This window comes from Sphaerodactylus townsendi, linkage group LG13, assembly GCF_021028975.2.
Source record: "Sphaerodactylus townsendi isolate TG3544 linkage group LG13, MPM_Stown_v2.3, whole genome shotgun sequence".
NCBI lineage: Eukaryota > Metazoa > Chordata > Lepidosauria > Squamata > Sphaerodactylidae > Sphaerodactylus > Sphaerodactylus townsendi.
The window spans coordinates 30,021,542-30,033,179 of NC_059437.1; the positions used below are offsets into that span (position 1 = coordinate 30,021,542).

The 11,638-nt window shown below is 42.5% G+C and overlaps 1 protein-coding gene across 1 annotated transcript in view; it reads left to right on the top strand.

Moving 5' to 3' along the window:
- Positions 1–11,315, top strand: part of GPC4 (glypican 4) — a 73,609-nt gene extending 62,294 nt beyond the window's left edge. The window contains exons 5-9 of the mRNA XM_048513985.1: positions 536–666; positions 1,108–1,254; positions 2,760–2,896; positions 4,074–4,249; positions 5,238–11,315. Coding sequence (XP_048369942.1) covers positions 536–666; positions 1,108–1,254; positions 2,760–2,896; positions 4,074–4,249; positions 5,238–5,446 — 800 coding nt within the window. The 3' untranslated portion in view covers positions 5,447–11,315. The remainder of the gene's footprint in view (positions 1–535; positions 667–1,107; positions 1,255–2,759; positions 2,897–4,073; positions 4,250–5,237) is intronic.
- The last annotated feature ends 323 nt before the right edge of the window (positions 11,316–11,638 follow it).

Consider the following 11,638-nt stretch of genomic DNA (forward strand, 5'->3'; position numbering starts at 1 on the left):
CGCAACAGTCCAGACTTTTCCTCTGGCGTCTGGAGTCACAGGATATCTCCCTAAGTAACGTGCTTTTTCTTCCTAATCTACTTTATCAGTGCAGACAGAAGAGGCACTGCTGCACACCTGGAGAAAATAGGTGGAAGCTGTGACACATACACACACACCCCACATACCTGTCCCCTCCAAGGGTCTGCAGTGTGGAAAAGCACAGCAAGTTGGCAGAGAAAGCAGGTGCTTTAGTTCTTCAGTGATATTAGTAGCCTCCTTCTACCAGAACCTATTTGCATGATTACAAAACTCCAGACACTCTGCAATAGCCTTGCTAGGACTGTAGAAAGTGGAAGGCAGAGACTGGATATAACAGGAGTGAGACAGTACTTCTCCATGCTCATTGGATATCTTTAGTGTGTTGGAGAGGGTAGGCAGCAGGGTAGTGTGTTGGAGAGGGTAGGCAGACTTGTTAATGCTAATTTGAGCTTGTGCTGTTTACCTCCATTGAGTTTGAGCACTAAACCATCTTCCCCTCTTGTTTTCTATGTAGACTCCATGCTGATGGTGGCTGAAAGGCTGGAGGGTCCCTTCAACATAGAGTCAGTCATGGACCCAATTGATGTGAAGATCTCCGATGCCATTATGAACATGCAAGAGAACAGCCTGCAGGTGTCTCAGAAGGTATGGTGAGGGAGTGTCACACAAAGAATTGAAGTCAACGCAGATTGAAAAAGCTCCTCTATATGACTGTCTGGCTAGAAAATATATCCCTAGCGTTTGGTTGCCAGGCCACCAAACCATTTGATGCTAGCACTTTTGGATGCAAAATACTATAGTAATTCTGGGAATAAATTCTGCTTTCTGTGGGCCAAGAATGAGAACTGACCACTTGTGGGTAGTAAGAAAAAAAGAACTGGCAGGTTGTGATCCGATTATTATATTTCATTCGGTGTTTGGGGGGATCTGGTTGACAGGGCCCCAAAAGCAGAATTGGGAGCTGCTAATATTGTATGATTCTAATAAAATAACTCCTCCTCGGTGTGTAAAATAGGACTGTGAAATTAATATAAATTGTGTGGTTCAGAATCTCTATTCTAAAACTGCTGCATTCCATTAACTCAGGTTTTCCAAGGATGTGGGCAGCCCAAAATGCTCGTGCAAAGTCGGGCATCTCGCTCTATCTCAGAAAGTAGCTTCAGTGCTCGTTTTAGGCCGTACAACCCAGAGGAGCGACCAACAACAGCAGCTGGCACGAGCTTAGATCGGCTGGTGAGTGTATAATGAGACCTAGATATTTAAAAATCTGAGAATCCACTATGATGCACTGAATGATCTAAGATTATACAAATAATGGCCATCCTTCTTGATAATTCCATTTTATTGACAGTCACAAAAGGGGAGGGAATTAAATGCACTTTAAATATAGATAATGAATTGTTTCGTCTTAAATATGCGCGTGCGCACACACATCATTATTTCCAGTGTCCTTTGACTGGTTTTTCTTCCAAGTTTGTCCTAAAAAATTTTCAAACCATTCTTGCAGTGATATGAAAAAAACTATGAGGGGGGGAAAGAGAGCAGCAAATAGTATTGTATATAAATAAGGTGGGGAGGAAGGGGAAGATGCAGTTAAGACAAGTTGGAGCAAAATTTAGTGTAGTCTCAGTAATGGAAAACTTCTATATGTATGAACAGATCTCTCACCCAGGTCTCCTCTGCCACAGCAACCCTTCTTTTGGTCACATCAGACCAAAAAAACCCTACTAAATTTTGATCTATTATGCAAAATAACAGGACATTTCAATACAGAACTTTCAGTTTGAAAACATTTTGCATAAATTCTCAATAATTTCACAACATTTCTGTCAAGAAGGCCTGCATTATTATCCTCTCATTACACTCTAGACAGGAGATAACCTTCACTTCAGGGACGTGGATCTACACCTTCCATCAGCCCCCCTTTCGCCAGTGCATGGCCATAATTGGCAGGGCTGGATGTGGGGAATTGTAGTCCACAACATCTGGAGTGCCAAAGGTTCGCCACCACGGACCTAGGAGGTTGAGGTTTCCCTCTCCAGTGAATTCATGCTTGAACTGCTCACCGCTTATGCTTTTAGCTATGCCACCAGCATGGTAGTTTTGCTACAATGTGAGCCTATGTGTGCTAACTTACTTGCACATTAGTGCATATGTATTATAAAATGTATCTAGTGTGTGTTTAAGAACGCAAAACTTTGTATTGCGGGGATTCTGGTTCAGTGAGTTTCTGGAGGAGGGCAACCAAGATGTCTCTGGAAGACTTCAAGCAGGTCTTCCCCAGCTTTTTGCCACCACAGTTTGGTAGTTGGAAGTCTACTGTCTCTGTATAAAGAAGCTTCACAGAGATATTTATAGCTAATAGCCGTTGATTCGACCTTTTCTCTGTGGATCTGTCTAACACTTTTATAAAACATCTGAACTAAGTGGCCATCAAGAAATCTTGGTTTGGAAGGCTGTATTGGATCTGGCGGTAAACATTCCATTCTGCCTCTAGTGCCAAATTCTTGGGGTTGCTACAGACTGAAACAGGCGCTAATAAATCTAAAATACATACATACTTATTTCATCTTCCGATGATGGCTTTCCTAAGTCCGCAATGCATTTCTCCAAGAAAAGTTCTTGTCTATTGAATCTGCCACCAAATCTGCTCTGCAGTCCAATACCATATAAGCCAGATTAGTTAAACAAAAGAAAGGGTTATGATATTTTCTGTTATGTATATATTTTTAAAACAGGTGACAGATGTGAAAGAAAAACTGAAGCAAGCAAAAAAGTTCTGGTCCTCTCTTCCTGGCAACATCTGTAATGATGAGAAGATGGCCGCTGACAACGTCAATGAAGAAGAGTGTTGGAATGGAAGCAACAAAAGCAGGTTTGGGAGAAGCCAGAATTCCTCTTGCACCTTCTTCCTCTCTGACTTCTCTCAGCGTGTCCAGTTTCAGGCTGCCCAACATCTGGATGCCTGATGTTTTCACTGAGTCAGGGATTACATACTTTCTCTTTTCCACTAGACCATTGCCCCTTTTTGGCCAAAGACAGCCTCCAGCGGGAGTTGACTTCATGCATGGATTCTGGGTTTTCTGCCACCCCACAGAGGTTGGGGAGGAGTAAGTGATGCAAGAAGCTGTTGTTAGAGATTGCTGCATCATATATAACCAGACTGGAAGTTTTCGGGGCCTTTTTACCTCCCCCAAATGCATACCCTCAACGTAGTTGGTGTTTAAAATGTGTAGGGTAATGTAAATGTGCAATGGAAAGAAAGGGGTTTGACTGTGAGGCAGAATACTTTGCAGGAGCAGCAGTGGCGTAGGAGGTTAAGAGCTCGTGTATCTAATCTGGAGGAACCGGGTTTGATTCCCAGCTCTGCTGCCTGAGCTGTGGAGGCTTATCTGGGGAATTCAGATTAGCCGGTACACTCCCCCACACGCCAGCTGGGTGACCTTGGGCTAGTCACAGCTTCTCGGAGTTATCTCAGCCCCACCTACCTCGCAGGGTGTTTGTTGTGAGGGAGGAAGGGCAAGGAGATTGTAAGCCCCTTGGAGTCTCCTGCAGGAGAGAAAGGGGGGATATAAATCCAAACTCTTCTTCTTCTTCAGGAGCAATGGGGAAAGTAGTGTACCCCAGGAGTTGCCTATAGCTCTGGTCAGCAATTCATTTTGGAAGAAGATTGCTGGGAGGCAGCCTTCCATGCTGGCTGGCTAGCTAGTCCTATTGTTTTGAACTGCTGGTTCTCAATCTTTGTGGAGTGGGTCCCATTTCTGAACTTATTCTCCTTTTTGAGAGCCACTTGCAAAGGAACTCAGCATAATTTGTCCTCCCTTACACTGCTGAAATGTAGAGTCCTCTAGTCTAGAAGAGTCCTTTAGTCTGGATGGTGTCAAAGGGGCATCTACATTCTTTTTTCAGTAGCGAGCAGCCAGATCCCTGAAACAGATCCCTTCCCTGTTGTCCATCTTCTGTGTCTAGTTTATATTGGCCCTGGCAGTTCAATTTAACTGCCATGGTATAGATAAACTCACTTCTGACCAAATAGTTTGCTTTTGTTGCAGGTACATCTTTGCGGTGACAGCAAATGGCCTAGCCAATCAGGCAAACAATCCTGAAGTGCAGGTTGACACCTTGAAACCAGACTTAATGATTCGTCAGCAAATTATGACTCTTCGAATCATGACCAGTAAAATGAAAAATGCTTACAATGGGAATGATGTAGACTTCATTGATATAAGTAAGTGTAACTGCTTCTTCCCAGGAGATATGTTTGTTGTTGTAGCTGATGGAAGTTCTAAGAAGCTGATGGTGCAGTTGGCCTATTTCTGCAAAAGTAACCTTTTGACCAATTGGGGAGGAGAATTATTGTGACCACTCCTTTGCTTGGCTGTTGTGGACGAATCCTTAGGAGTAAAAACTACCAGACCACATCCACACAACCTGGAAAACCCACAATAGCCGGTTGATTCTAGCAATGAAAGTCTTCAACAGTACATACGCTTTTGCTTTCCCAAAAGCAGCAAATCTGCCCTGTTGCATGGTGAGACGATGCAGTTAGCTTCCAAAGTGCATACAGGCAGAAAGAAGTGGAGACATAGTAAAAGTGTCCTCTAAATTCTCCCATAGATCCCACAGGGTTTTTGATAGTGGGACTAGGGGTAGAAATAGCTATTTATGAACTGCTAGGAGGTGCAGAACGTAAATACTAACTGGAGGCAAAGTTGATCTACAGATCCTGAATAAGCACATGGTGGTATAGTCCTCACAACACTGTATCGTCCCAGAATGCAATCTCTGGATTTGGTGTTTATGGTCTTTACCAGATGAGAGAAAAGCCTCCAGAAATGTCGAAACTTAATAGATAACTAAGAAAGACTGTTTAGAACCCTTCTCTTTGAAATGCTAGATAGCAACAAGCTATGGATTTTTGCTAAGGGAGGAGCTTTTAACCACATTATTTCTTGGTACAAAGTGGGAAAGACATTTGACCCTGTGATTTTTCTGAATATGTGGTTTGGCCCCTGTGCAGCTTGGTTCGTGACATTGAAGGTATTTGGTGCTGCTGTACTCTAGATTTATTCAGGCTGGGGTTTTGTGTGTAATTCACTGTGTCCTTCATTGTGTGGCACCAACAGTTGTTGGGTAGGTGGGCTGTGAATCTTCTGCTTTGTTGGGACACCTTAAGCCGGCTAGTCTGAAATGTAATCTCTCATCTGATCTTGCAGGTGACGATGCCAGTGGAGAAGGCAGTGGAAGTGGTTGTGAGTTACAGCAGTGTTCCCCAGAATTCGTGTTCAATGCAACAGAAGTAATACGGGATACCAAGAAAGCAGACAAAGAGTTGGACGATTCTGCCACCAACGTGGGCCTGTCAGAAGCTGCCTTGCTTCTTAGCGTTTTCTCATTCCTGGCTGTACAAAGACAGTGGAGATAACCATTCCCCCCCCTTTTTTTTTTTTAGAATTGGAGAGGGGAGAAAAAAATGACTCTTCTTTAAAAAATAGAAAAAGGCACCTGATTTCACTTTTATACCATCTAGAGACTTTTGGGGGGAGGGGGAAAGGATTGTTTGTAAGTTAACGGACAGCAATGTACAGTTTTGTTTTGTTTTTGTTAAGTTGCCACTGGTTTTTAATAAGTTTTTCCTTCTTTCTCTCTCTCCCTCTCTCATATTTTTGGAAATGGGAGAGAAAAGCAAACAGGAATTTGGACCTGTTAGTCTGACCTGTTTACTGAGATGCCACAATAAATGTGGTTAACAGAGTGTACATACAGGCCTGTAGTTAGCAATGCTTTTGTCTTGTGGTATTTTTGTTTTTAAATCAAAATTCTCTGTCATCTTCCCCATTCCCCAACCTTTTTAACTTTATTTTATCCTATTTCATACAAAACCCCCTCCAGATTCCTGTTTTGGCATGTATTGAGCCCGTCTTTCTGGGGGGAAAAATGAAATTATCTGTACAGAAGCAAAAGGTTTTTTTTTTAATTTATCATATTTCATGGAGAAAGAAACTGCCTATCAAGCAACAGAAAGTGCTTTGTGTAGTGGAGTTCCCACACATATCCATTACGTTAGATGCCTTATCTTAAGAGAAAAGTAGAGCTAATCTTTTGGGGGTTACCAACTTTTAGAACAGAATGTGAAGGCTTGGCTTTATAACCTTGTTTGATGCTGTAGAAAGAATTACCTCGACCCTCCTCCCCCACGCAAATTATTCAGCTGCATTTTTGGGTTATTGGGTTAGATGCGTGGGGGGCGGGGAATCAATGCAATTCTAGCTACTGGCTATTCCTTGAGGCCCATCCGGGTGTCTCTCAAGAGCATACCTATTAATGGGTCTCTGACACAGGCTTATCACTAGAACATCCACTGTGTTACCTTCTTATAAATGTTCTTGCAGAGGATGTAAGAGCCAGTCTGCCAGTCCTGCCTGCAAGCTGGAATATTGAAAAGATCCTTGTTAAAGCATGGTTTCACCCACCCAACAGAGGCATGATAGAGGCAGGAGCATGGCAGGAATGGATTCTTGGGAAACAAGTGAGGCTGTGATATTTCACCTGAAGGGAGATCAGTCCCACACAGGGAGTGTAAACTGCATGCTGAGATTTTCACTTCTCTCTGTGCTTATCTGCTCCCTACAGGAGCTCTGCCACAGAAAGTGGTGGCAGCTAAAATAATTGTACATATTTTTATTTGTATTTTTAAAGGAATTAAATTGCTTTAAAGGAATAACAGGTATAAGTCTGCAAAAAAGAACTAAAAATTGTTCTGGAAATTTTTCCTACCTTAAACAGATGTTGGCATCCAGTAGAGTCCCTCCGTCTCCAAAAGCATGTGACCCAATAGAAAAAGAGAGAGAGAATGATGGACAGATTTATTACAATCCAGCCTTGTATTCTGAGGTTGGGTTGAGCTATTTTCTCTCCTATTTTTATACTGAAACATTAATTAGCTCAGGGTCAGAATTTTTGTTCACACACCAAATTCCTGTAGAACTTTAAAGATAAAATAGGCTTGGCTGATACTACAATAAACCAATCCCAGAGGCATCAGATTTCTAGAAGTTTCTAGCCAGTTATTTATTTTTTTAAAAAACAAAAAAATATGTTCTATAACTCAACAAGGCATTTTCTGGCTAGGTGTTTGGGGTTTGTTTTCTTTTCTTTTGTAGAAACCCAGTCATAAATGCATAAAATGTGGCGGGGGGGGGGGGAGTTATAAATTTGTCCATGGGAAGGATTGTAAATAGTTGCATTGCTTTTGCAAGGAGTTGGAAAATGGTGCCGATGACCAAGAAACTACCTCAGTTCTGAGGAATTTCCTTTCTAGCTGTTTTTTTGAGTGCTATTACACTGACTTGGTAGAAATGAAACTCGGGCCTTCAGTACGCTGCCAAAGGGAGTTATCCCCTGCAGATCTTGTTAGATTGCTTTTAATTTAAAGCATCGAACCAAGTCCAGCTGTTTTTCTTGCAGCTCTGTTCCCTGACAAAGGGGTGGGGGGGGGGGCTGATGATGGTTTCCATGACTCCTAATGAACTGGATTTGGCCATGTTCCTTTCCCCCCAATTGTCTTTTTTAATTGTTTTAAATGGGCTTATTATGAATGTCAGTTGTGAAATAACACAAGCCAACCTTAAATGCAGAGATTTCTTGTGCTGTTATTTTAGTAGGGTCTAACTGGATAATTTAGGGGGTGGGGAGAGTTATGGTTAACAAGCTTGCCAATAAGATTAAGTGGGTTGTGGGGAAAAGATTGTGAAGGGGGGGGGTAGGCACAATAAAACTTAGTAGAGTTGAGAGATCAAAATGGTATGGAGCAAGCATTATCTATGGAAGAATAAACCTTTCTGGATTCACCAGCTTGGGCTGAATTAAGACCTGGTTCACAGACTTGTTTGTCAGATGGTTGTGAAGTCAAGATCAGCAAATGGTGGCTTGCATGTGTGAATGAGCGAGCACCAATGAACATCACACATATAACTTCCATGGCAAAAAAGGTTCAGCTGTCTTGTTGTGAAGAACAGGAGAGTCAGAGATATCAAGTGACTTGCATGGTTGTGTGAACCAGCCTAGATGGTTTTCCTTGTTTCTGTTTTTTAAAGACTTTATATGTTCACTTTTTCTTTTGGCTTTACAAAGCAGACAGCCCTCTTCATGTACGGAACAACCTCCCCCTCATTTTCTATTTATTGTTTTTTTAATGAATGGCTTACTAATTATTATTCATCAGGTTCTGTTTTAGTAAGAGCAGGGGAAAAGACGTGGTTGTCTGAGCCCAATATAAATGTAAATATGACAGAATATGGCTTTGTTTAGAAGATTGCATTCTTAAGGTCTGTGTGTATATGTAACACAGAAGCCTAGAAATTTGTTGAGGATCATTACTTGTAGTATGGGGTCAGGTTTAATAGTTCAAATGTATAAGTTTCACCTTTCTTTCTGTTACATAGTTCTAGACGTTACAGATCCTGCAAGAAGCTTCAAAACCTGCCAGGTTGCATTATCTGCCTCAGTAGTGGGGGCTGGAGAAAGATGTGAATGTTTTTTTCTGCTCATAGTGCATGAGCAATGCTGTTTCTGATCCAGTTCTTTTCCATATAGTAATAATAATCGCTAATGTTTGTACAGCATGTTGAGCATTCAAACTGTTTCTTATATACTATCACAGTGATTCTTACAACCGTACAGGAAGATGGCATTATCCCCATATTGCAAATGAATCCAAGTGACTTGCTTAAGATCACCTAGTAACCTGGTGACTTGGATCCCATCTAAATGTCTCAGTCGCTACATTACTCCAAATCCATTAAGTGATCTTGCTGAATCAGTCCAACTAGATGGTCATTCTGTTTGCAACAGCAGCCAGGCTGGGCAGGAATGTGAAAACTATCCCCTGTTGTCTAGCTTCTGGAACTCCAGAGGTACACTACCCCTACACATGGAGTTTTCACTGTTTCATACAACCTCCAGCATTCTCAGTCCTGATTTTTCATGCTTATGTTTCTGTGTGTGTTCACACGCTTACTCCTTCTATTCTTTCTGTTATTGAGACTCTGGCAGCAATTTCTGCTGTTGACACTAGCCATTAAAAAAAATTAAGAACACATCTTATGTGCTGTAAACAACCATGTACATTGAAGTAGTCTCAGTAATAAGCTAACATGAAAATTTGAAGAAGAAAAACTGGTTTCAGAATCCACAGACACCTTGGCTTCTTATTGGGGAACATGAGGGTCATAAAAATAGAACCCCGTCAACCTCATACCAGGCACTTAATTGGAAAATTTATTCTTAAATAAGGGATATAGAAATGTTGCCCTTTTTCATCTCCATTTTTGTATGGTACTGCTATAAGGCTTTTTGCTTTTCGCATTTTCATTGCCAGCATTCCTGACTTGTTCATTTTCATTTACTGCACTTTATAGTTAATATGCTATTTTTACACAATTGCCTGAAAAATGTGTAAACTTAGTTGGCAAAATTTGGTGCACACAAACAAAACTGAAAATAAAGGCTCGTGCTCAATTCACAGAACAGAGGTACACAGCCAAAATGAGGGTTTTCAAGTCAGAATGATGGGGCTGTGAAACTCAGTAATATTACTGTTCATTAAGAGCTGAAAATACTACTGGCCTGATTTCCAATTAATTCATTTCTTGGGGCGGGGGGGGGGGGGGGGATACTGTATATACTCTCGTATAAGCCAAGCTTTTCCAGCCCTGTTTTAAGGCTGAAAAATGCCCCCTCGGCTTATACACGAGTCTTGCTTACCAGCCGGCTCTTCAGGCCTCTGTCCAGGCTGGGTGTGTGTGGCCGGAACAACCTCCCTGTGGCTGCAGCAGCCACTTGTTGCTCCTTCCACCTCCCAGCTGGGTTTGGAGGTGGAGGGAGCTCCTTATTTGGGCAATGACATCAGGGGGAGTCACTGCCGAAATAAGGAGCTCCCTCTGCCTCCCAGCTTCCCACCTTCGGCTTATAGGTGAGTCAATAGGTGTCCCCAGGTTTTGCTAGTAAAATTAGGTGCCTGGGCTTATACACGAGTCGGCTTATACACGAGTTTATACGGTGTATGATTTCTGAAGAAAACGCTAAATATCCCAGATAAGAGAATGGGAGAAGTGGTACCCAGAAAGACGTATGATAGGCTAAAGCAGGCCGGCCAGTGAACTCATTGGGGAGGGCAGAGGCTATCCTTTCAGACCAAGGGGACAGAAAGCAGCATGGGGTGATATCAGGATAAGCAAAACCGGTGATATGGTTGTGGTTCCAGCACATCGATGGGGTTGGCTAGCCTTTGCCATCACTGTATAGAGTGAAGCATATCATTGGGAATGAGGAGGGAGTGGAGCAGAGAGTTAGAAAGGGAGGACTCCAAACAATGAGGGTAGGTCCAGTTATTGGGCCATGCTGTTAAGGGTTGGTGGTGCAGTGGAGTTGGGAAAGATGGGGTAAGCCTGAGGGAGTAAGCTTAACTGCTGAAGGGAAGAGGCTGGCCGGTTGCCAGTTGTGTGAGTTTTTATACACAAAAGACAATGAAGTTTGCAACAGTTGCCTCAGGGTGATCCCACCTCCTAGTCTCCTCCAGCCCTCGGCCTGCAAACAACCACACCCATCCCAGTCACAGGCTCCTTAGAACACACTCACAAAATCTTTTACAATTCAGAAGGATTCCATGGCAGAAATGGGGAGTTGCTGTGGCTTTCTCAAGCTTCCACTCTAGAAGGATATCTCTCTGGAGAATCTGAAGAGAGCTTTTCTGCAATAACAAAAAGGGAGCCTTATATTTATTGAAGCATACATTTTTTAAAAATTTCTTCTCAGCTTCTTTTTTGTGATGTGTGAAGTGTAACCCCAATGCATAGACAGATACTCAAAATGGGGGGTGGGTGGGTATTGCCAACAGGCCAGGAAATACCAGAGGTCTAGCTGCTGATGTTTATATATGAAACTGCTAAGTATACAAGATGAGCACACAACCATTCACAAATGGTTGCATTTTGTTAGGCTAGTTTAGCTCAACCTGTAGTGGCTGAGGAAGGCGTTTCTCTTTTAAAGCTCTGGTAACTCAATTAAAACTCTGAATTCATCAGCTTATCATAGGAGCCTCCATTGAAGTTCCTTGGTTGAAGAATGTGAACTTTCATATCAGCAGCAGAGCATCCCAGACAAGTGAAATGTTCTTCCGCTTGTTTCTGAATACGTTGCTAATTTTAACTGGCTGAGATTTTGTTTCAAGCATTTGATGGAGTGGGCCTTGGCCTATGAAAGCTTGTGCCACAATAAATTTCTAAAGTTTTTAAGATGCCCCAAGGTTCCTTTCTGTCTTTGGTGGTAGCAACACAGCTGCCAGACTGGAATTTCTCTCTGTGAAGAAGCAGAAAAACTACAGGAAAGCAATTCTACCCCTGTCCGCCTTCCGTTGGCCTGTAAAGACTCTTTCAAGTGTCGAAGCCAAGTGTCCCTGGAGTTCAATTGGAGGAGTTTTGGTTCGCTTGGGGAGGGGGGGTTGCGTCTCACGCCTGCTCTTCGAATGTTGAGTATTGTTCCTCACATTCTCTCACATATGTTCTTCAGCTGGCTGGCCACAACAGAAATGCCGCCCAAAGCTAGGCGTCTGTTTTTG